The sequence below is a fragment of the Rana temporaria genome, chromosome 5, assembly GCF_905171775.1.
Source record: "Rana temporaria chromosome 5, aRanTem1.1, whole genome shotgun sequence".
Lineage (NCBI taxonomy): Eukaryota > Metazoa > Chordata > Amphibia > Anura > Ranidae > Rana > Rana temporaria.
The window spans coordinates 5,490,074-5,516,542 of record NC_053493.1 but is presented as its reverse complement, the minus strand read 5'-3'; the positions used below and the strand labels follow the sequence as shown (position 1 = coordinate 5,516,542).

Sequence of the window (26,469 nt, the reverse complement as noted above, 5' to 3'; positions counted from 1 at the left end):
GCCATACTTAACATTACTATTCCAGCTATTTGATGGAATAACTTTAGGCCCAATAATGCGTTACGTAAACGACGTATCTGTACTGCGTCAGCCGGGCGTACGTTCGTGAATAGGCGTATCTAGTGATTTACATATTCTACGCCGACCGCAATGGAAGCGCCACCTAGCGGTCAGCCTAAAAATTACACTTTGGGATTCGACGGTGTAAGACACTTACACCGCTCGTATCTGAGCCTAATTTAAGCGTATCTGGTTACCAGAATACGCTTAAATTAGCGCCGGCGCAAATTCAGACTTAGGCTGTCGTATCTACTGATACGCCAGCCTAAGTCTTTCTGAATCTGGCTTATAGTAACCACAAAGACACCGCCATGACAAACAAACATTATGACAGAAAATGTGGGGGCATCAATGCTATGACATAAATCATGGGGCAGAAACGCTAATGACATGAATCGTGGGGGCAGCAATGCTATGACAGAAATCGGGGGGGCCGCAGAAATGCTGAGACTGAAACGCTATGGCAAAATGTGATGACAGAAAACCCGGGGCAGTAATAGTATGAGAGAAACGCTGAGCCTGAAACTGCAAAGACAGAAACCTGGGGCAGAAATGCTATGACAGAACACTGAGACTGAAAATGCAAAGACAGAAACCTGGGGCAGAAACGCTATGACAGAAAGCTGAAACTGAAAAAGCAATGACAGAAACGCTATGACAGAATGCTGAGACTGAAAATGCAATGACAGAAAACCTAGGGCAGAAACGCTGTGACAAAATGCTGAGACTGACAGATTATGGAAGAAATGCAATGACAGAAACCTGGGGCAGAAACGCTGTGACAGAATGCTAAGACTGAAAATGCAATGACCGCAAACCTGGGGCAGAAACGCATGACAGGAACACTGAGACTGAAAGGCTATGACAGAAACCCTGGGGCAGAATGCGGAGCCTGAAACGTTGAGGCAAAGCAATGACAGCAAACCTGGGCAGACGTGAATGCTATGACAGAATGCCGGGACAGAAACCCCTGGAGCATGAACGCTATGGCAACACAGACTGAAAACGCTGAACGGAACGCTATAAAAATGCAAGTAATGCAAGGAAATACTGCCAGCGTGACTCATGGAGATGTGGGTGGATGCCCTCCCCTTCCCATACAGCTAGCGTGACCACGGGAAAAAAGGTGGACTCCCCCCCCCCCCCCATGCTGCCAGCATGACCCTTGGAGATGCGGGTAGACAGCCCCCCTCATGCAGCCTGTGTGCGACCCCCTGTAGCAGAGAGGTGAACCCCCCCCACCGTTATAATCAGGGATGTGTGGAGAATGCCCCCCCCCTCAAGACCCAAACATGCCCAGGAGAAGTGGCTGGATAGATGGACACACCCCCTCGTGCTACCAGAGTGAGCACCTGCATGGACCAGGAGAAGGGAAGTAATCCAGGATTCCCCCACGTGACTACCGGGAGGCGAGCCCCAACCCCCCCATGGAGCTAGCGTGAGAATCAACGGTAGTGGCTCCCGCTCCCCCAGATTGTCAGCGTACCGACCGGGACCATGATGCCCGGCGTGAGCGCCGGGAGAAGCGGGTGGGCGGCCCCAACAATGCTGCATGAAATGCAGGGATGCCAGGGAGAAGCGGACGGCGAACCAACAAACCTCCTCCCCCATCAGCGTGAGCACAGTGGGGGCTATCGGCTCCCTACTGCCAGATGGAGCCCTGGAGAGGTGGGTGGGTGGAGGATGGATGGCCTCCCCGCTCCCCTCCCCCCCCCCCGCATGAGCGCCAGGAGAAGCGGGTGGGCGGCCCCCACGAGGCTGGTGGAGATGTAACCCAGGGATGAGAGGGGGGGCAGGAGGTCTCCGATGGTGCCCGGGAGAGGAACGACAACCGCCGCTCTGCAGGAATCCGGAAGTGACGTGCTCCGGCCGGGCCAACCCTGAATCCGATGCCGACCCAGCCCTGACAGGGAGGGAGTCTTAAGTACTCTCAGACTCCTCCCACAAACTCAGGCTGGCCTGCGGCCAGCCTTCTAACATAATATAGTAATCACTTTGGATCACCATTCTTCATTGCTTCGGTAGCCAATGCAGTACATGACTGTTCTCCCATTTTTGCTACTGAATTGTATCTAGAGAAACCAAAACTTTTTTTAGTTGTGGATAGAGTTGTGTACCACCCCTATTAGATTTTTATTGCTGTCTGTGTCACCGCTGGGGGAAAAAAAATGGTAGGAAATTCTCTTCTCCCAGTGGTCAATGATCAGCTCCCACTCTGCCTCTTATCAGGAACCATTAATCAGACTGCGTCAGAAAATACAGTAAATATCATACCTTTTAATATAATTGTAAAAATGATACAGATCTGTAAACGTAATGAAAACATAATCCAGGGATCGGAAGCCAAACCAGGTAGTCAAGACAAGCCAGTAATCGGAAGACCAGAGATATGCATAGTCTGAGACAGAAGAACAGGATCGGGAACCAGAAGGGACGTCAGCCTGTTAAAGTCTTTTACAGGAACACAGCAGAGAAACTCAAGATATGTTGATCAGGCGAAGGAACCAAAGGAATGAACAAGGCAGTTTAAATAGCCAGAAGGGCTGGCTGTAGGCAAAACTGATGAGCAGGTAATGATCACCAGGTGAGCCACTGTGGAAACAATGGGCTAGATTCAGGTAGGACTTACGCTGACGTAATTTGAGATACGCCGCGTAAGTCTAAATGTGCGCCGTCGTATCTATGCGCCGTACCCACAGAACTAGATACGCCTGAAAATAGGCTTCTCCCGACCGACGTAACTTTCCTCCGCCGGTGTATCGTAGGCGCATATTTACGCCGAACGCATCTGGCGCACTCATTGTTTTCCTATGCAAATGAGGGAGATACGCTGATTCCCGAACATACGCGCATGCGGTGCGCGTAAGTAGTACGCCCGGCCTAAAGTTACCCCTCATAAAGCAGGGCTAACTTTGCACCAGACTTGCACAAGTCAGCTGGAGAGTAGCTGCAGCAGCACCGTTACGGACGAGCTGAGCAACCACACTTGCAGGACAACACATGGCAGCTGTGGTCCTAGCACTACTAATGGGTCCACCGCTACGTGGGAGGGCACGGGAGAGGATATACCGCACGCGCATGAACGTCTTTGGCATGGGTGATTCGGAGGTGTTTCGCATTTTCAGATTCAGCCCTGAAGCCATCCTGGAATTAGCCACAACCCTGCATGATGACATCACCAGCAAGACACATCGCTCACATGCAGTGGAGCCACTGGTCAAGGTACTGGCAACACTGCATTTCCTTGCAAGTGGATCTTTTCAGCGTACAAGTCGAGTCGTGGCTGGGATGTCACAAACCACCATGAGCAGATGCGTGCACCAGGTTATCCCCGCAATCCTTACACGCATGTCCCACCACTTCATCAAACCCACCCATGAGCACCTGCGACTGGAGGCAATGCGGGATTTCTACATGATTGCAGGATTCCCACGCACCGTGGGGGCCATTGATTGCACACATGTGGCACTTCGGCCCCCCCGTGCCACAGAGCACATATTCCGCAATCGGAAGCAGTGGCATTCCATCAATGTACAGGTGATAGCCGATGCCCAAACACCCAGGGTCCAGCCACGACAGCTACATATACCGTCAAAGCACCATCCCAACGGAATTCGAACAGAACGTGTACGGGAACAGCTGGCTGGTTGGTGAGTGACATGGGTGTCAGGCATGACTGTCTGACCCCATGATGCAGACATCACGAGGGGCACATGCATGACTAACATCCGCCTGTCTTTTTCCCTTCCAGGTAAAACCTCATATGCACTAGGGCCCCATCTCCTGACTCCATTCCGGAATCCCGAAACCAGAGGAGAGAGAAAATACAATGATGCACACATACTTCCCTGTGCAGTGGTGGAACGCACATTTGGCCTCCTAAAGTCACGTTTCCGATGCCTGGATACGTCCGGGGGGGGGCCTGTTGTATTCCCCAAACTTTGTGTGCTAGATCATCGGTGCATGTTGCGTGCTGCACAACTACGCCATGAGAAAGGGCCTGGAGATTGAAATACGTGATGACCTGACCCCCGAACCACACAGTCCCCCCCAAACCGAGGCTACCCCGTCTGCTGAGGGAAGAGCAGTCAGGAGATGCCTCGTGGTAGGCATTTTTGCATGTCAAACACACACATTCATCATGGCACAAGGAGAATGCACGCATGCACACCACTGTGGTCCCTAGCTCACACACACCACATACACTTCACATTGAATTAGCCCAAGTCCACCATGCAGGACTTGGGAGCAGCAATGCCGCGCCAAGGCCCCAATTATGTCGCTGTCCATTCATACCACATTCACACGGTCGTGGGGATAACTTCTCCCCGACGACCCAGTGTGACACACCTTACTGGCAGGAGTGTCACCCCCACATTTACACACCAGTCACACTGTAGCCTGCACTACTGACCGTGTGCAGTAATAAAAAAAAATCTCCTCAACGGAGCATAAATAAAAAAAAAACTCACCGGAGAATAAATAAAAAAAAAAACTCCTCACCAGAGCCAACAAAATAAAAAAATGGCACTCAATTGCCCTGTCGTGGGCTTCGCCTGGTGCCACGTATCTGGCTCCTCACTTGCCTGGGGGGAACTTCAGGTGGGGTGGGGCATCAGCAGGAGACTCCTCCTCAAGTCTGCCACTCCTGTCAGGTTCTGGCTGCCTGCCCTCCAACGCCAGGGCTATGCGGGTGAGCACCGCGGGGGTCTCTGCGTGCATCCGCAGCTGGCAGGTGGTGGTCTGCTGATGCTGGCACCTCCTGTGCCTCCCCTCCGCCGCGATGGCAGCCGTATTTGCCTTTAATGCCACTGTGAGGCTCTTGACCTCTGTCAAGAGCCGTGACGTAGTGGCCTGCAGCTCCCCAACACAAGTCACAATACCTGCACAGTTTGCACTTATATCCTGCAGACAGTCAGGTATTTGTGCCGAGGAGGCCAGGCTGTCTGCGAGACGCCCCATGTCCCGGGCAACAGCACCCACATGGTGGGTCTGGCGGGCCTGATCCCTCGCAAGAGTCTCCTGGATGGCTTCAGGAACACCCCTGTTTTTTTGTGTGGCCTTCCTGGGGGCAGGAGAGGCTTGGGGCCGTGTATATGGGGGGCCCTTGAGGAGCTTCCCCTGATGGGGGAGGAGGGTCCCCTGATGGGGGAGGAGGGTCCCCTGATGGGGAAGGAGGGTGAGGAAGGTCCCCTGATGGGGGAGGAGGGTCCAGGCATGATGGCATTTTCCTCCACGAGGTAGAACGCGTCCCCCTGCTCCTCCACTACTTCCTCCAGAGGAGAGGTGTGGGCACTCTCATCCCTGGATGGCGTGGGTCGCCCAGCAGCCGACGACGGCCCAGCTCCCTCCAGCACATCTGTGGATGACACAAAGCATTCACATGTTGGTGGACCCACACACTTGTCACATATTCCCTTCCACCTCCTCACATGCTACACACTGTATAGGAGCTAAAACACATTTACCTGAACTCAAGGACTGCTTACCAGAGTCAAATCCCTCCATGCCCTCAACCTGCTCATGCTGCAGGCATTGGGCGATCATCTCCTCATTTGTCAAACACATAGATGAGGCTGGTCCTCCTCCCGTGCCCCTGGCATGCTTCCTTATAGCTGCCAGCTTCTCCTGGACCTGACCTCTCAGATCATTGATCTTCTTTTGAATAACCTCGGGGGTCCTGGTCGCATTCCCCACGGCACTGACCTTCAGGCTGAGCTCCCCCAGGATCTCCTTCTTCCTAGCCTTGCTGGTCTGGTGACTGAGGGCACCATGGAGGTACTTGTCATATTGGGCGATCCCAGCAATTATGATTGATTTCTCCTCCTTGGGGAAGTTTTGTTCCTCCTCTCCTTGCCTCCATTACCAGCAGCCGCCATCGCACAGCAGAATTACCTTTCTGGGGGGGGGGGGAGCAGGATGTAATGTTGCACCAGACGGGTGCATGTCTGGGCGTATTTATGCGTTCGGCGTAAGCCAGTGGGCCGGCGTATCACAGGAAGTTGAGCCGGCGTAGTTGTGAGCACATGGGATCGCTCATACGTCAACGTCACTGCGCATGCTCTGTTCATGATACGCCAGGCGTAAAACACTGCTCCACGCTCGGACCATCATTTGCATAAGGTCACACCCACTTACGCCGACGAAATTAAGTTATGACGGCGCAACGTTGGGAGCAAGTGCTTTGTGAATACTGTACTTACCTCTCAGAGTTATGTCGGCGTAGCGCATATGAGATGCGCTACACCGGTATAAAGATGCGCCAATCTACCTGAATCTAGCCCAATGAGTGCTGATAATTATCCGACAGCTGAGCACAGAGATGAGAGCTTCTGAGAGCCCAAACCTGACAATACCCTCTCCTCAATGATCCCTCCCCCTTGGAGAGGCACCATGTTTCAGGGGAAAACATCTATGGAAAGCACAGAGGAGGACAGGAATATGTATGTGCGAGGATGAGACCCAAGAGCGTTCCTCCGAACCTTACCCTTTACAATGAACCAGGTACTGTATCCTTCTAGCAGCAAGACTCGGGAGCGAGCACACATGGGTGCCCCCAGGGAAAGAAGCTATAGAGGTTGCATAGGCAGTCCAACTCCATTGGATGGCACATCAATACATGCCATTGCCAGAAGGTTTGCTGTGTCTCCCAGCACAGTCTCAAGAGCATGGAGGAGATTTCAGGAGACGGTCAGTTACTCTGGGAGAGCTGGACAGAGTCGTAGGAGGTCCTTAACCCATCAGCCGGATCAGTATCTGCTCCTTTGTGCAAGGAGGAATAGGATGAGCACTGCCAGAGCCCTACAAAATGACCTCCAGCAGACCACTGGTGTAAATTTATCTGACCAATCAGAAACACTTCATAAGGGTGGCCTGAGGGCCCGACGTCCTCTAGTGGGCCCTGTGTTCACTGCTTAGCACCATGGAGCTCAATTGGCATTTGCCATTGAACACCAGAATTGGCAGATCTGCCACTGGGTTTTCACAGATGAGAGCAAGTTCTCACTGAGCACATGTGACAGATGTGAAAAGGTCTGGAGAAGCCACAGAGAACTTTATGCTGCCTGTAACATCGTTTAGCATGACAGGTTTGGTGGTGGGTCATTGATGGTCTGGGGAGGCATATCCATGGAGGGATGCACAGACCTACAGGCTACACAATGGCACCCTGACTGCCATTAGGTTTTGGGATTAAATCCTTGAACCCATTCTCAGACTCTACGCTGGTGCCGTGGGTGCTGGGTTCAAACAAGCACGTGGGGTCATACAAGCTACGGAGGACCATTTTGAGTTGCTGCAATGATATTTCAGCAATGGACCAGCCTGCTGCATCATTTTTTCATGTTGATTTTCGGGTTGTCTTTGACCAAAGAATATAGAAATGCAATTATTTTAGTATTATAAACTGCTAAATTCCTTTTCTCATCAGCAGTATATAGCAGTCTTGTGGCCAGTGTTAATTTTTAGGAATAAGTGTGTGTGAACCCGCGCAATGGAGTAAATACCAGCAGGCAATAAATATGAGAACTGCTGCCTCTACGGATTACTGCCACCTAGGTGTAGTAAGAAATGTGAATAATAGAAAAGTAGATGTGGCGCTGTTCTGATGTGTGTGTGTGTGTGTGTATATGTGTATATATATATATATATATATATATATATATATATATATATATATATATATATATTGTACAGGACGCCATGGCTGGGTCCTGGAAGGACGTTATATTTCCCCTCTGTTTGGACTGTGGTGCCTTTAAGGGAATGGAAAGGGTTAACGCACCTGTCTAAGGAAGTAGTTTAAAGCAGACAGGAAGTGCAGGTGAGAGAGAAGGAGTGTAGGAGAGTCCAATGCATGGTGAATGGTGGACAAGGAAAGCTGTGGAAGCTATGAAAAGCTGTGAAAGGACTTGGCAGTGTCCTGCCTAAAAACCTGCTACTGAAGGACTTACCTGGAAGGACTGTTTAACTGCGATAGCAGTTCTGAGCTGTACAAGTCGGTGAGACTGTTATTTCTTTTGTTTTTGCTGCTGCTAAGCCATTTAAGTTTAATAAACCTCAGTTTTGATTTAAGAAGCCTGTGTCCTGCGATCAAGCTGGTCCCCCAAACATTACACTGGTGCTCGAATGCGGGCAGGACAGAATAACAGGCATAAGAAGAGAGAAAAAAAAACGTTTTTTTTCTTTTGCATTGGACTTTATATTGAACTGACATTTAAAGGGACAGTACATTGAATTTATGTCCTGGGTTAAAGCTGCACAAACATTGAAAGTTGAAGCAATGGAGGAGCTAATTAAACAGCTGACCCTGGCTAACATACAAGCGCAAACTTACCACAAAGAGGCGCTGGCTCTGCAGCAAGAAAATACTCGCCTGTTGGTGGCCCAGTTAGCAGCCCAGCAAGCAGCCCAGCAAGGGGTTATGCAGGCTCAGATGACTGCCTTAAAGGAAGCGGTGCAGCAGCTGTCTCAGGTTCAGGAGCCAGCGGCTGTTGCCCCTGGCAACTAGGTGACTGTGAGGGCAAGCCATTTTCTACAGAAATTGTCCCTGAGCGATGATGTAGAGGCATTTCTTGCCACGTTTGAGAGGACAGCGGAGGGAGAAGGATGGTCTCAGGACCAGTGGGCCGGCCTCATTTCTCCTTTTCTCACTGGAGATCCTCAAAAAGCCTACTTTGACCTGCCACCAGATGATGCTAAAGACTATCAAAAGCTAAAGGCAGAAATTCTGGCTCGTCTGGGGGTGACTACGGCCGTTCGGGCCCAACGTGTACACCAATGGAAATATCGTACAGATCGGCCACCCCGGTCTCAAATGCATGACCTGGTGCAACTAGTAAAAAAATGGCTGCAGCCTGAGGTGTTGTCTGGCCCCCAAATTGTGGAGCGGGTCGTGCTGGACCGATACCTGAGGTCCCTGCCAGATGACCTCCAACGGTGGGTCAGCCATGGAGACCCCAAAACAGCAAACCTCCTTGTTGAGATGGTGGAACGATATACAGTGGTGGAGGACCTGCTCGGACCTACCAAGCGCATAGGGCCTAGTCTGCCACGGCCTGTTCGACCAACTGCTGCCCTTCGAAAGGATGTTCCAAGGAGCCCTGGGACAAACACCCCGGAAGGCCAAGAGACACTCCTGGTACCTTTGCAGCGTTCTGTTCCTGTTCGGAGAGGAGGGGATGTACAATGTTGGCGATGTCATTCCTGGGGTCATACCTGGGCACACTGCCCACTGCAAGAGGAGCCCATGGAATGCGGGGTTCTTCGGAGGGGGTCTTTTTGTGCCCATAAAGTGTGCACCACACACCTCGACCTGGATGAGGAAAAGTTTGAGTGTGAAGTCCAAGTGAACCACCTCCCTGCCCGGGCTTTGTTGGACTCTGGAAGCATGGTAACCCTGGTTCATCCTAGAGTGATTGGGAAGATCGGTCCGGTAAGAAAAACTTGACGGGTGGTATGCATTCACAGGGACACTAGAGAGTACCCGCTCATCACGTTGTCTATCTCCTCAGCATGTGGCACTGTTACTCAAGAGGTGGGGGTGATAAAGAACTTGGTGCATGATGTTATAATAGGACGAGACTGTCCATTGTTTACAAAACTGTGGGAACAAGGAGAACAGTTCAGAGACTGGGGAGAAACTAGCCCCACTGTTCCTGCTGCTGAGAGGGATAACCCTGAACTGCCAAACGTTAATGTGGACCCAGATGAGGAAAATGCTAATGATTGGGTTAATGGTGATGAAAGTAGTGTTGATACTATTGAGGATGTCAAGATATGTGGTCCACAGACCTACCAAAACACTACTGGGGGAAGAGGATGAGGAAGTGGCCTCTACCCCTGCGCTGCCAGATTTGGGTGTTCCCCAGGGGGCATTTGGGACTGCTCAGATGCAGGACCCCACTTTGGCCCATGCACGGGAACAAGTTGTCGTAGTAAATGGGGTACCCCAAGAGCCAGGTGCGAATGAGAGGTGGCCACACTTTGCAATATATAATGAATTGCTGTATCGGGTTACCAAGGAGAGAGAAAATGTGGTAGAGCAATTGTTGGTACCCCAACAATATAGACGAAAGGTTCTGGACCTGGCCCATGACGATGTGTTAGGGGGACACCTGGGAGTTGAAAAAACGGAGGCACGGATCACCGACCGGTTTTACTGGCCAGGTCTGAAAGCAGAGGTAAAGAGATACTGTGCCTCTTGTCCCACCTGTCAGTTGACCGCTCCGGTGACTCATTTTCGGAGCCCTTTGGTCCCTCTGCCCATAATTGAGGTCCCATTCGAGAGGATAGCCATGGATATAGTGGGTCCCTTGGTAAAGTCAGCTCGAGGTCACTCCTACATATTGGTGATTCTTGACTATGCCACCCGATATCCTGAGGCGCTACCCCTGCGGAATACCTCCTCAAAGGCCATTGCCCGGGAATTATTCCAGATGTTTACACGGACTGGTTTCCCCAAGGAAATACTCACAGACCAGGGTACCCCGTTTATGTCAAGGGTTATGGCCGATGTGTGCAAGCTGTTCCGGATTAAACAGCTACGCACATCGGTCTACCATCCCCAAACGGACGGGTTGGTGGAACGCTTTAATAAGACCCTTAAGTCTATGCTCAAGAAAGTGGTACAAAGGGATGGGAAAGATTGGGACTGCCTGTTACCAGCTCTCCTGTTTGCTATCCGGGAATTGCCCCAGGCCTCCACAGGGTTTTCGCCCTTTGAGTTGGTATATGGGCGGAGACCTCGCGGACTTCTTGACGTGGTTAAAGAGGAGTGGGAAAGTGAACCTGTTCAGCATAAGAGTGTCCTGGAATATGTCTCCCAAATGCAGGAAAGGATCCAAACCGTGATGCCGCTAGTCAAAGAGCATTTGCAAAAGGCCCAGGAGGCTCAACGACGGGTCTATAACAGGGCTGCTAAAATAAGGCACTTCCAAGTGGGGGATCGAGTAGCGGTGCTAATTCCCACTGTGGAAAGTAAGTTCTTAGCCAGGTGGCAAGGACCCTTTGAAGTTGTGGAAAAAGTGGGAGAGGTCAATTATAGAGTCCACCAGCCAGGCAAGAGGAAACCGTATCAGATATATCATGTCAACTTGTTAAAGCCCTGGACAGACAGGGAACCGGTGACCTCCCTGGCTAGTGCAAGGCTTGAGCCACAGGTTGGGGTGGAGAGTGTCCAAGTAGCAAATACCCTATCTAAATACCAAAGTCAGCAGGCAAAGGAGTTCTCGCAGAGAAATAAAGAGAAGTTTTCAGACTTGCCAGGGCTAACTAGTATCATAGAGCATGATATTATCACGGAACCTGGAGTCAAAGTTTTTGTCAGGCCCTACCGCATCCCAGAGGCTCAAAGGAAGGCCGTTTCAGAGGAATTAAAGAAGATGCTGGACCTGGAGATCATTGAGGAATCGCAGAGTGAGTGGTCGAGCCCGATTGTGTTGGTACCAAAGCCCAACGGGACTCTGCGATTCTGCAATGATTTCCGGAAACTTAATGAGGTTTCAAGGTTTGATGCCTACCCCATGCCCCGGGTAGATGAACTTATTGAGAGACTAGGTCCAGCCAGGTATATCACAACATTAGACCTTACCAAGGGGTATTGGCAAATCCCATTAACTAAGGCTGCTAAAGAGAAAACTGCTTTTTCTACTCCAGAGGGGAGTTTTCAGTACAAAAGAATGCCTTTTGGATTGCAAACTGCTCCAGCCACGTTCCAGCGAGCAATGGATATGATTTTACGACCTCATCGGGAGTATGCCTCAGTGTACTTGGACGACATAGTCATTTTTAGCAGAGACTGGGAGTCACACTTGCCCAAAGTCCAGGCAGTACTGGACTCTCTCTGGAAAGAGGGGTTTACAATAAACCCTGAAAAATGTGCTTTGGGAATGGAGGAGGTGAAATACCTGGGCTATATCGTGGGTAGAGGGGTGGTGAAACCTCAGGTCGGCAAGGTAGAGGCTATAAAGAGTTGGCCCCGCCCCCTCACAAAAAAGCAGGTACGTGCATTCCTGGGCATGGTGGGATACTACAGGAGGTTCGTACCCAACTTTGCCACATTGGCGGCTCCATTGACCGATCTGACTAAGGGTCGGAAATCGGTCATGGTGGAGTGGAATGCAGATGCTGAGAAGGCTTTTTTGCTGCTCAAGTCAGCACTGTGCCAACACCCTGTCTTGATAGCGCCCAATTTTTCAGAAGAGTTTGTTGTCCAAACTGATGCTTCCGATGTAGGATTGGGAGCTGTGTTGTCACAGGTTGTTCGTGGTGAGGAACACCTAGTAGTCTTCCTCAGTAGAAAGTTGACACCAGCGGAGAAAAACTACGCTATTATTGAAAGAGAGTGTCTGGCCATTAAGTGGGCTCTGGAGTCCCTCAGGTATTACCTCTTGGGGGGGGGGGGAGTTTAGGCTCATTTCTGATCATGCCCCTTTAACATGGATGAGGCAGGGTAAAGGGACTAATGCTAGGATTACACGTTGGTTCCTTGCGCTCCAAGAATTTAAGTTTGTAGTGGAGCATAGGCCCGGGAGACTGCATCAAAATGCAGATGCCCTCTCCCGAGTCCATTGTTTGAGCTCCACTGTTGCCTCCTCCTTGGCGTTGGGGCACAGGGGGGGGATATGTACAGGACGCCATGGCTGGGTCCTGGAAGGACGTTATATTTCCCCTCTGTTTGAACTGTGGTGCCTTTAAGGGAATGGAAAGGGTTAACGCACCTGTCTAAGGAAGTAGTTTAAAGCAGACAATAAGTGCAGGTGAGAGAGAAGGAGTGTAGGAGAGTACAATGCATGGTGAATGGTGGACAAGGAAAGCTGTGGAAGCTATGAAAAGCTGTGAAAGGACTTGGCAGTGTCCTGCCTAAAAACCTGCTACTGAAGGACTTACCTGGAAGGACTGTTTAACTGCGATAGCAGTTCTGAGCTGTACAAGTCGGTGAGACTGTTATTTCTTTTGTTTTTGCTGCTGCTAAGCCATTTAAGTTTAATAAACCTCAGTTTTGATTTAAGAAGCCTGTGTCCTGCGATCAAGCTGGTCCCCCAAACATTACTATATATATATATATATATATATATATATATATATATATATATATATATATATATATATATATATTGTGACAGTAGAAGCTACTATCAAGGTAAAATGGACAGTTTGCTGGACACAGGGTATGCACATTTGCGAGGTGCAAGACTACAGAGCGTAGATGTGGACTGGAAACGTCTGCTTTCGCAGCTTTCTCCAGGTTTTGGTATTCCGGAATGGGGCTCTGTAGTTTGGGGATTCCACAGTGCCTTGGGAGGGACAGGATCTCCAACCCTGTATCCAGACTTTGTTGATTACCAGCAGGGTGTGTGCTCTTATATTGAATGTATGGGAAGAGCTAATGGCTCCCAGTTGGAGACTGCTCCACACCAAGAGACAGGAGGTCTCCAGAAGTCAGAGGCTGTAGGAGACAGCCAGAATGTTAGTGACTGCAGGAGGCAGAGCTGTAGACGCTAAAGGGAAGCTGTCTACTTTAAGGAGTTTGCTGGTCTGGGTGACCAGGATAAAGTGCAGAAGTACTGCTACAGATACTGCTACAGAGAGCCAGGTGGGCTAGCATCTGTGTATTTGATGGAGAAGAACATCTGCGTGGGAAACCTTTTTAATAAAAATGGGCTACTATACCCTTAAATATAGTTCCTGACTGGCTTGAATCACTGAAAAAACGCATCTACTACGAGAGCTAACAACCCCCATCTTACTATATATATATATATCTGTGCATATATAAGTGCTAAATTTCCTATGTGCAAAGAATATACTGTGCAAATAATATTAATGACAATATTGATAAATCTAAAATTCCACGGCGTGCAGCTTTGGATACGTGCAAAGTACAAGGTGCAAATAAATTACAAATGAATTACCAATATACAGAAAAAAAACTCTCTAGCAATACACACCAAACTGAGCATGTGCAGAGTTCCCCCAAGGCTCTGTACTGTCAGCAGATAGATTGTGGCAGTGGAAGAAGGGGGGGGGGGATAGAGAAGACAGGATCAAACAGCCTTTTTACATAATGTGTACCATTAACCCCTTAGGTTCCACAGTGAGTGTAACAAGCCTGCTTCACTGCATATACAGACTGATTTTACTGTTGTGGATTAGCTCATTATTGAAAGAAGGCTAGAACTTTATATGAATAAAGATCAGGTTTGTGTTGACACACCGACAGCACTGCACTGCAGATTCCATTCCATTCTCCCAGTGTAAGTACCAGAGCTCTGCTGTCGCTCTGACAGATGTGTCCCGCACTTTGTGTATTAGAAGCTGTGTTAGCGCTGATGATCGAGCGGGCTGTCGCTGATTACATGTGAGAACCCCAGCAGAGGTTCTCAGCAATTGGATGCAGGAGGCAGCTCTATTGAAATCAATGGGAGGCTGTCAGCTCCTGCAGCTTATCAGATCTACTTGCATGTAATTGCTCATGGTGATCGGCGCTGGATACAGACCGTCCACATCCAGGGCCGATCACTCTCAGGTGATTGCTTCATGAGTGAATACATGTGAGCACCCGCAATTGGCTGCGATTTCTGGTGGCTTCTCATTGATTTTAATAGGGTTGGGCTTCTTGCATGTGATCAGTGATGGCACCGTTTGCAAATGTGAATGGGGCCTTTTCACACACATGAAGTGTGATTCTGTGTTGTACTTATAAAGGTAAGAAAATATTGAGAATTGTAGTACTAATCCTTTATATTTGTCTCCATAGACTACAGAATGTTGGTCTGACTGATGAATACGGCCCATTTCTCAAGTCACTGAGTAATTGTACAACTCTAACAGTCCTGGATGTGAGTTGTAATCTCCTCACCGATGCCAGGGCCGAATACATAGAGGACCTCATTCTGACATCATACAGCCTAAAGGACGTCAGGTCAGTATTTATTTAAGTGCTTTAGCATGCTTTAACATTTCGTTTTCATAGGAACAAATGTAAATGACAACCAAAATGTTTAGAGTATGTCAAGCAGGGTGTTTTCAGTACTCAGTACCACCACCTCTGGCACACAAGAACAGGGATTTCCCGTTTAGTTAAGCCCCTTTCAGACCTCCTGTGGTGACAGACAGGATGGTCGATTGCTGATATCATATGCAAACAAAGAATCAGGGTACAGGAATGCTTACACTACTCACTACTTTATCCAGGATCTGACTGATAACATCATATAATGCAGTGTAAGCAGTCTTCTGATTCGGCTCTTTGTTTACATGTGACAGCAGTGATTGGCTGAGCTGCTATAACCAGGCGTCTCCACTTACAGAAGGGGCCCAGTTTAACCAGAGGCAAAAACCTCTCCTAATCTTTGGATCGGGGAACCAATTTTTGTTTGGAGTCAATTCGGGTCTGCGCTGGTGGAGGTCTGAATAGAACTGTGATCATTATATTAAAGAATGTTCCTGATATGTGGCTGCTGTACCATGTACTTGTATAAAAAGAAGTCGGTTACACTCTTTGTATTGCTTTCTATGATTTCCTATTAAAAACGGACCACGCTAGTCATGAGAGCACAGCATGGTCAGTTCTCTAGATATGCTGGGAACCCTGGTATTGACATCCTGGCTGCAGACCTGCTTGTGATGATTACCTGTTGTGGAGCACAAAGCGTGGTTTGCTGCACTGTAGAGGTGGTGCTGGTCAGATGTCCGATGAACAGCAGGCAGCGCTGGACCCCTTCTCGGTCAGGTTGGATGTCTGTAGACTGAGTGGTAGGCCGTGACCTCACTCTCCCTGCCTGGAGAGAACCTTCACACACGAGGCCCAGGAGGAAGAGAGCGTGAGGCGGATCTCTGGTCTCTTTTTTTTATTTTTTTATAGCTCTTCCCAGCATTCTCTCTGGTCATAGCAAGGATCCCTGGGATATGTAGTCTGGGTGTATAGCCATGCCGGCGAACAGCCATCTGATGGAACTACTCGTCCCACATTCTCTTTAGTTGGATTCACGAATATGATGTCAGTCTAGTAATGCTGGGCACTAGAGGGATAATGGAACATACAGACAGGGCAGGAAATGGCTGTTCTTTGCAATTGTAGTCCATATCGCTACATGTGAATTTGCCAAATAAAATTCGATTTTTAAATAGATATTGAACTGATAAATTAGGGGGTACCTAAGTGACAAATATGCAATAGATTACATTGTTATTCTCATGAGGGAAAAACTCAAAATTTGTTTCCTGTCAGTTTTACCTGATTTCCTAATTTTCTTGGCAGGATCGATGGAAATTACATTTCCTCTAAAGCAAAAGAAACATTCAGAAAAATAATGGATGAAATGTAAGTTAAATATTGATTTGTGATCAGATAAGATATACCATTTATTTTCAAATAAACCTGGAGTTAGATTTTAATATTCTGGCTCTCAGGCTGGGTTCACACTGTGTGGACGTGGCTCACAGCAGGGGTCTGGTGTGTCCCTTTTTTCAGTTTCAGGGGCAAATCGGCCCCGAATTTTTGCCTCGGACCTGAAATGGAGCCAAAGACGCACAGGACTCCTGTGCAATTCGCTGCGCAGCCGCCCCGGAGATGTGTGAACTGGCTCCATAGAGAGCCGGGCACACTGTCCTGTCATACAAATTGGATGCAGGGAAAGCCACATTCAATTCGCACAAGTGTGAACTCCGCCTAAAGCTTAACTTTTAAATATTTAAAGGGCATCTACACCTTTATTGAAGTTACACTTATATTGTAGGTTGCAATTCCCCCAATCCTACCCCAGTACAGATTTTGGAAATGGAGACATGGGTGAAGGATGACTTTTCTAATCAAAGCAAACAGCTTGGTAGCTACAGTTGTCACCTCTCTACCTCTGGTTCATTGAATGATGAATGGCCACCATAGTGGTAAAGCTTTTACCCAGTGCTTAAATCACTCAAATATTCTGTACAGTACTATCCAATTCAATAGAGCCTGACCATATTATAGTTTATAAGGCTCAAGCTAAAAAGGATCATTATTTGTCTTGACAACAATTTCAGAAATGACAGCAATAGTATTTGAAAATACCAGTCATATGGCTAAAAATAAGGATCATTATGGTAAATCACAAGATTTACAACTTAGTGTATGTACACACGGCCGGGAATCTCGTCAGGAAAAAAAACGTTGGTTTTCCTGACGAGATTCCTGGCAAGCTTTCTTGCTCGCCTAGTGTACACATGGGCCATTCAAAAGAACCGCCGTTCTTTTGAATGGCACGAATGCAGTGACGTCATCGACTACGACGAGCGTGCGCCCGTCACATTCGATGCCGTCGCCGCCATCTTGCTACACTATGCCTTGGAAGCTACTGTGCAAGCGTCAAAGTCTCATCGAGCATGTGCGGGTTTCCATGGAATCAGGTAAGTATACACACGTTCGGTTTTCCTGCCGAGAATCCCGACGAGAAAAATAGAGAGCAGGTTGTCACAATACACACGCACAGGTTTTCACAGCAGAAAGCTCTCCCAGCAGCTTTCTTGCCGAGAAAACTGTGCGTGTGTATGAGGCTTTAGTAACTTGGGCCTACCTTTTATAGGGAACATTAAAAATTTTAATAGTATGTGAGTGTAATTAGACACTCCTGTTCTGTAGTTGTATATACAGTTGTGCGCATAAGTTTACATACCCCGGGGCAGAATTTAGGATTTCTTGGCCATTTTTCAGAGAATATGAATGATAAAACAAACTTCTCTCACTCATGGTTAGTGTTTGGATGAAGCCATTTATTATCAATCAACTGTGTTTACTCTTTTCATATCATAATCACAACAGAAACTATCCAAATGACCCCGATCAAAAGTTTACATACCCCAGTCCTTAATCCCGTGTATTGCCCCCTTTATCATCAATGACGTGTTGAAGTCTTTTGTGGTATTTGTGAATGAGGCTCTTCTCAGATGGTAAAGCTCCCCATTCCTCTTCCAGTTCCTGTAAATTCTTGGGCTGTCTTCCATGAACGGCACGTCTGAGATCTCCCCAGAGGGGCTCAATGATTTTGAGGTCAGGAAACTGAGATGGCCACTCCAGAGCCTTCACTTTATTCTGCTGTAGCCAATGACAGGAGGACTTGGCCTTGTGTTTTGAATCATTGTCATGCTGGAATGTCCAAGTACGTCATTCTGTTGTGATTATGATATAAAAAGAGTAAACACAGTTGATTGATAATAAATGGCTTCAGCCAGACACTAAACATGAGTGAAAGAAAAGTTTTTGTGTTATTCATATTCTCTGAAAAATGGCCAAGAAATCATAAATTTTTCCGGGGGAAGGTAAACTTATGAGCACAACTGTATGCAGTGTGAGGTCACCTAAGGCACTGCTGCCTCTGACTGATAGTCTCAGGAGATTTGGGGTGAGATTTAGTATTTAGTATTATCACTGCTGTGCTTTTCACTGTTCTACTTGCTAGAGGCTCTGACTTGGAGAAGCAAAGCCCCTCCTATACCAAGATGGCCACATCCTCCCAGTGACAGTGTAGAATAAGACATGGAAAGTCTGTAATAGAGAAAGATCAACTGCAGAGAGACCACAGGCGATCCTGCTCTATAGTGTTTTCTAGTCCACCATCTTTTTTGGGGCACAGCTTCCAAAGATCAGTTTCTCCTTAAAGAGAAGGTTCAGGCCCCCCCCCCCCCCCCCACAAAAAAAAATAAACATCAGCAGCTACACATACTATAAGCACACTTACTTGTCCTGGAATCCAGCGATATCGGCACCACAGCCAATGTTTCTATTGACTCTCGGGGTTTGCCGCCACCATTCCTGGTAAGGGAAACTGGCAGTAAAGCCTTGCAGCTGCACAGCCGGTTCCCTATTGCGCAAGCAAGAAGCGTGCTGCGCTTTCTGAATGGCCCGGCGGCGGGGGAAGGAAGGGGGGGGGGAACTTCCTGCAGCGAGGTCCCCCGGAAGTAGGGATGGGTACCTGTCAAAAACAAGAAAGTCAAAGCTTCTAAGAGACTCTCGTCGCCCTCAGATCTCTGAACATCATTTGTCAGATTTATTATACATCTGCTGCACACCACCTCCTCTAAGAACTATGACACGGAGATCTTGCTGCTGGACTCCTCAAAGTAATATAAGAAATGGTCCTTCAACAAAAAGTAGTGTCTTGTCTGCTATAGGGCATGAGTTTAAAGTGAAACACCAGTGTGCTTTTCAGATTTTGGGCCAGATTCAGAAAGGACTTACGACGGCGTATCCCCAAATACGCCGTCGTAAGTCCAAAGGTGAGGCGTTGTATCTATGCGCCTGATTCAAAGAATCAGATACGCCAGAATTTGTCCAAGATACGACTGATGTAAGTCTCTTACGCCGTTGTATCTTGGGTGCATATTTACGCTGGCCGCTAGAGGTGCTTCCGTAGATTTACGCGTATAATATGCAATGAGCTAGATACGCCGATTCAGAAACGTACTTGCGCCCGCCGGCTTTAGCTACGCAGTTTACGTAAGGCTTACGTCCGGCATAACGTTACCCCTGCTATATGAGGCGCAGCCAATGCAAAGTATGGACGTCGGAACAGCCGTCTAATTTTATGTCGTTTACGTAAGTCGTACGTGAATGGGGCTGGGCGTAGGTTACGTTTACGTGACAGGCATTGAGCCAGCGTATGTTAGGGAGTAAATTCGACGTGATACTAAGCATGCGCGCGCATGCACCTTTTGTTCGGCACTTCATTAACATGGGGTCACGATTCATTTAAATACATCACGCCCACCTTCCACCTACTTTGAATTACACGGGCTTACGCCAGCCTATTTACGTTACGCCGGCGCAACGTTGTCGGCAAGAGCTTTGTGAATACTGATCTCGCCTCACTATCTTACGGCGGCGTAGCGCATATCAGATGCGCTACGCCGCACTAAAGATACTCCAATGTATCTGAATCGCGGCCTTTATTTTTATATTAAGACTAAGGCCCAGATTCTCGTAGAATGGAGTAAATTTGGGCGGGCGTAACGTATCTCATTTACGTTACTCCGCCGCAAGTTTTTCATGCAAGTGCTTTATTCACAAAGCACTTGCGTGTAAAATTGCGGCGGCGTAGCGTAAATCACCCGGCGTAAGCCCGCCTAATTCAAATTAGGCGGGTAGGGGGCGTGTAGAATTTAAATGAAGCGCGTTTCCGCGCCGAACGTACTGCACATGCGCCATCCATAAAATATCCCAGGGTGCATTGCTCCAAATGACGTCACAAGGACATCATTGGTTTTGACGTCCAGCCCCATTCACGGACGACTTACGCAAACAACGTAAATTTATAAATCTCGACGCGGGAACGACGGCCATACTTAACATTGGTTGCCCCTCATATAGCAGGGGCAACTTTACGCCAGGAAAACCTAACGTAAACGTCGTAAATTTACTGCGTCGGCCGCGCGTACGTTCGGGAATTCGCGTATCTAGCTAATTTGCATACTCAACGGTGTAAAATTGCAGTTAAGATCCGACGGTGTAAAAGCCTTACGCCTGTCGGATCTAATGGATATCTATGCGTAACTGATTCTAAGAATCAGTCGCATAGATACGACGGTCCAGATTAGGACTTACGACGACGTACATGGCGTCAAAGTTTAACTTAAAGTGGTATTAAACCAAAAATGTAATAGTGTTTCAAAAACAATGACCTGATTTCAAACGGGTATATTTAATAATGAAAATGTAATAAGAAATTACAAACTATTTTGGGTAAGTCCCCAAGTTTCACTCACGAGTTGTTATAAATGCTCTCTGTGCCCTCCACCTGCTGCACAGATATTATTATTATTATTATACAGGTTTTATATAGCGCCAACAGTTTGTGCAGCACTTAACAAAATGAAGGAAGACATTACAGTTACATTACAATTTGGAACAAGAGGAATCAGAGGGCCCGGCGCGTTAGAGCTTACAATCTAAGAGGGAGGGTCAATTGATACAAAATATAATAGCTGTGGGGGATGAGCTGATGGAGAAAGTAAAACAGTGTATTAGTTAGAAGCAGAATAAGCTTATTTAACCACTTAACGACCAGCCAACCATTATCATGTCAGTATTTTGACGTTGTATATCATTGTTATGGCAGCAGCTAGCTGCTATAACTCCAGTATTTTTAAACGTCCGGCGGTCCTCTTTCAGATAAAATTGGTCTCTGTATCGGATTCACAGCAAGATTACTTTTATTGTGGGCTTCCCCAACCTGCCGCGCTCCAGGCGTTTCCACCACTTACCGGAGCTGGAAACTATTGGGTCCTCTCTTGCGTCCACTGCCTGGAGCCAAGTGAGGAAGGAGATTTTTTTTTTTATTTATTGCATTTTAGTGTGAATATGAGATCTGAGGTATTTTTGACCCCAAATCCCATATTTAGGGGTTTTGTCATGCTTTTTTTCTATTACAAAGGAGGTTTACATTGTAATAGGAATAAAAGCGACAAACATTTTTTTCTTTAAAAGGACAGTGCAAAAATAAAAAGTTAAATAAGATTTTCTCTTTCGTTCATGGATGGACACAGTTTTATTCTTGACAAAGTGGGTATTAGCCTTCATTCAGGAGTGACTAGGCAGAAACTTGTAGAAAGTGTTAAACACATCACACAAGCTCACACTCCCAGGGGGCGGTCCCTTTGGGTATAACCCCTCTCTCTGCATCTCGCAGTCTCGCTTTTTTCTGCCTAGCAAAGGAGGAAGACATAGCTCCATTTGGGCCCATAGGCCTGGAGGTTTTATTTCTAAATTGAATTCTATTTTTTTTCGTTGTTGGTTCCTGTGATCTGCGATCAACTGCCGACTGGGTGACAGGCTGGATCCCAGATCCTTGTAGTCCCCCCAGCTTCGGCCATCGAGCGTGTGCCGACCTCGGCTATGCACTGGGTCGTCCACGACATGCCTGTCGCTCTACGGGTGGCCGGTGAGCTACAGGCTCCAGGGCACGCATATGACCGATCTATATGGCCGAGTCAACGCATGCCGATCAGACAGTCACCTCCGTAACCACATGGAAGATGGCTTGTCTGGGATGCTTCCAGCATAATCAAAAATTTGGCGGTGCGTTACCATCTTGAGGAGAGTTTCCTGAAAAATTGACCTCTCCTCCGATAGTGGACCCTCTTGTGTCCAGATTAAACAAGGTAACCATGATTCCGGTGAAAGAAGCTCCTGCTTTCAAGCACCCTGCGGACAAGAAGGCTGAGGCAGTCACCCGCAACCTATGGCTGTGTGTCCAACGATGGTTGGGGCCCTGGTGTCTCAGACACTCACTGAATGGGCAAATATGCTGCACAATGGGTTAAAAGCATGTCAGGCTCCCTCGGACGAGGTAGCTCTGGCCGACCAGTTGGTACAGGGCCTAAAATTTGTCTGCGAGTCCGCCTTGGACACTGTTCCTCTGCTGGCTAGAGCCCTAATCTATGCGGTGGTGTTACGCCGCCTACTTTGGCTAAAGTGTTGGTCTGCGGACCAATCTTCAAAGAAGGCCCTGATAGACTTTTTGGAGCATCTCTGGATGACATTATTAAAGATGCCTCAGGAGGTAAGAGTACGCTGCTCCCACAATCCAAAAAGTAAGGAGCCACGCTGTAGGCAAGGGCCCTCCTTCACCGCGCACAAGCGTTTTTTTTTCGTCCGCCCAGCGCAGCAAGTAAACGATCCCAGACCAATAAAGCGCCTGCTGAGGGACAGAAGTGTCCCTGGTTTCGCAATCCCTCGGGTGGGGGGACATCTTCGCAAATTTTTCTTCGCAAATTTTTGACCCGATGGACATCTCAGATCTTTGACCTATGGGTTTGCCAAGTAGTTTCCTCAGGGTACAAGATAGTTTCTCTCTTGCCCACCAAACAGCTTCAACTGACCCGTTGGGAAGCCCTATATGGGGCGTTTCAGGATCTGCTGATATGTGGAGTAATCATTCCTGTCCCAGTACAGGAACGGTTTCAGGGGTTTTACTCCAATCTGTTCGTAGTACCAAAGAAGGATGGCGTTCGTCCAATCCTGGATCTCAGGGCTCTCAATTGCTTTGTGAAGGTACAAGGATTCTGCATGGAGTCGGTTCCCTCTGTTGTTGCTGCCCTCCATCCTGGGGATTTTCTTGCATCCTTGGACATCAAGGATGCATACTTGCATGTCCCCATATGCACCAGAGATATCTTTGCTTTGCGGTCGGGGAAGACCACTACCAATTTGTGGCTCTCCCCTTTTGGCCTGGCATCGGGAACGAGGGTGTTCACCAAGGTGCTCGCCCCGATTCTGCCCCTACTAAGACAGCGTGGCATCGCAATCATGGGCTACTTGGACGATCTTCTTCTGGGGGCCACTTCAAGCTCAGAATTAGAGGTGAGCGTGTTGCAGAAGGAAATTCTGTCCAGGTGGGATAAAATGCCCATCGTCCCTGGATTGTCAAATCCGGGTGAGCCACCTAGTCAGGACCTCCCTGGTTTGGTGGCTGACATCACCTGCACTTCTGTCATGGAAGTCGTTCCTTCCTTTTCACTGGATGGTGGTCACGACGGACGCCAGCCTTACCGGTTGGGGGGGGAGTCTGGGGGGTCCAGTCGGCCCAGGGTCACTGGACTCCGGAGGAATTCCACTTACCGATCAATGTCCTGGAACTCCGGGCGATCAGGCTCCACGTATGCGTTGGTGGCACCATGGAGTCAGTAATCTATGCCTTCCCTCCCCTGGAGCTCCTCCCTCATCTGCTTCGCAGAGGGGATTCCAATGATCCTAATTGCTCCGGATTGGCCTTGGCGTCCTTGATACGCCGACCTAGTGCGTCTAGTAGCAGACGTCCCTTGGTGTCTATCGCTGAAAAAGGACCTGCTGTCGCAAGGTCCCATACTTCGCACCTGGCTATTGAAAGCCAGGTGCTAAGAGACCGGGGCCTGTCGGATTTAGTGATTTCTTCCATGAAGAGGGCTCGAAAGTTATCCTCTAGAAAGATTTACCATCGCACTTGGAAGGCCTACATATCCATTTGTGAGGAAATGAGGTGGAATCCGCGTACTTATTCGGTTTCCAGAGTCCTGCTGTTCTTACAGCGGGGGGTGGACCAAAAGCTTGCCTTAAGTACGATTTAAGGGGCAGATATCTGCCCTGGCTGTTTTTTTTTCCAAGACCCCCTCACTCTCTGGTGAGTACAATTGTGCAGGGGGTTCGGCATGTTGGCCCTCCGGTCCGTCCTCCACTACCTCCGTGGGACTTGAATCTGGTCCTCTCGGTGCTTCAGAAACCACTGTTTGAAAACATTAGGAAAATTCCCTTGTTGACACTTTCTCAGAAAGTGGTCTTTTCGGTGGCTGTTATGTCAGTTAGATGGGTTTCTGAGCTGGCAGCCTTGTCATGCAAGGCTTCTTATCCAATCTTCCACAAGGATAAGGTGGTGCTGCGTTCGCAGCCGCCTTTTCTGCCCAAGGTCGTTTCGGCTTTTCATCTCAATGAGGACATTGTACTTCCATCCTTGTGCCCTCGTCCGTCAAATCCTAAGGAGTCGACGTTGCATTCATTGGACATTGTCCGAGCTCTGAGAGTATACTTGTCTGTTACTGCTCCGTTTCGGAGGTCAGACTCACTGTTGGTTTCGGTGGCTGGTCCCAAGAAGGGCCTGGCGGTCTCATCGGCCACCATCTCGAGGTGGATCTGACAGATCGTGATTCAGGCTTGCGCCATAAAGGGTCGGGCGTCCCCCTTTCCAGTCGTGGCACAATCGACCAGGGCAATAGGCGCCTCTTGGGCTTTCCGACATCAAGCCACTGTTTCCCAGGTGTGTACGGCGGCGACTTGGTCGTCCATTCACACTTTCGCTAATTTTTTTTTTTTAACCAGAAAAATCAAGTTTATTGAGATGTGTTCAAGGTGTACAGGTTATACATTTCAGAAGTTACATTTCCTTCAGTTTTACTACTTATGTGTTCAAGGCTGTCCATATTGGCATTACATTCCAGATAGGTTCATACGACTTTATTACAATCATCTTGTTCATATGATTCAGATGTCTTTCTCCTGCCCTCCTCCCGCCGCCTCCCCCTTTTCCCTTGTGATTTACACAGTACACGTTTCTCCATCTTCCAGCCACCGGTCCCATACATTTGAGAATTTTTGTGGGCGGCCCATGTGCATATATATCAGTTTCCTATAAGGCAGTACAGCATTTATTTCCTTCTTCCAGTCTCGTAGCGACGGAGCCGTCGCTCGTAGCCATGCCTTCGCTACCACTTTTCTTGCTATAAAGAGTGACTCTAGTATAAAAATGGTCTGGTACTTGTCAACCTCTACATCTGGTATCAGACCCAGTAAGCACAGTTTAGGGTCCAAACCCACAGGCGATCCCATGTTGTCATGCAAGAATTGCGTCACCTGTAACCAATATGCCTGCATGTCCGAGCAGTGCCACAGCAAATGGTAAAAGGTGCCCTCCGTCAATAAACACATGGGGCAAAGCGGGCTTCTAGTGGGTTGGAACTTTGTCAGTCTCAGTGGCGTCAGGTATGCCTGGTGAACTATATATAGTTGTGTCAATCTGTCTGAAAGCTTGGGGGATGCGGTCTTCACGCCCTCCAGAATCTCCCCCCAGTCCTCGGCCTCGATTGGGCCTACGTCCTGCTCCCACTGTATTCTCGCTGCCTGAACTATCTTGCTTACCCTACGTTGTCTAATAGAATAATATAAATTGGAAATGAGTTTGGTCGAGTCGGCTCCGAAGATGACATCCAGCACCGTTGGGATACTCAAGTCCACTGCCACTAGTGCCATTTGTTTTCTAAGTGCGTGCCTGAGCTGTAAATATCTGAATAAGAATTGTTGCGGGAGGGAGAACTCCCTTCTTACCACTGAGAATGGCTTGACTCCACTTTCTGTTAAGATCTGGGACAGGTACAACACCCCATACGAGGCCCATACCTGGGGATCTGGTACTGAGGTCAGTTCTGACATGCCTCCATTAACCCATAGTGGCGTGTGCGAGTGGGTATGTGATCTGTTTTGTTTTTTAAGGGCTATGTCCCATATTTTTTGGAGGTGTATTAGCATTCCTGCTCCAAATTGTGGCATTTTACATCCTCCCTGTCCTCTCCTGAATACTGCCTGGCAAGGAGTGTGGAACACGCTTCCCGGTTTATTACAAACCAGTGACCCATATCTTTTCGACTCAGCTTTGTTATAGTGGTACAGATGGGATAATTGGGCCGCCACATAGTAATCTTGAATGTCTGGGAGGGAACAACCCCCTTCCATCGTGGGATTCTTAAGTACCTGCCATGCTAACTTGTGCCTGCCGACCCCCATACAAAAGAGTTTAGTATCGCCTCCATCTGTTTGAATACCTTCAATGGGATATACAAGGGGGCGTGCCAAATCATGTATAGGATTTTGGGTAGCAAGATCATCTTTACTAAATTAATTCTTCCCATAAC

General features: G+C 48.3%; 1 protein-coding gene across 1 annotated transcript in view; it reads left to right on the top strand.

The window, feature by feature from the left end:
* Window positions 1-26,469, top strand: part of LOC120939756 (NACHT, LRR and PYD domains-containing protein 12-like) — a 429,782-nt gene that overhangs the window by 318,253 nt on the left and 85,060 nt on the right. Inside the window, exons 10-11 of the mRNA XM_040352091.1 lie at window positions 14,819-14,983; window positions 16,322-16,384. Of these exons, the coding sequence (XP_040208025.1) occupies window positions 14,819-14,983; window positions 16,322-16,384 (228 nt within the window). The remainder of the gene's footprint in view (window positions 1-14,818; window positions 14,984-16,321; window positions 16,385-26,469) is intronic.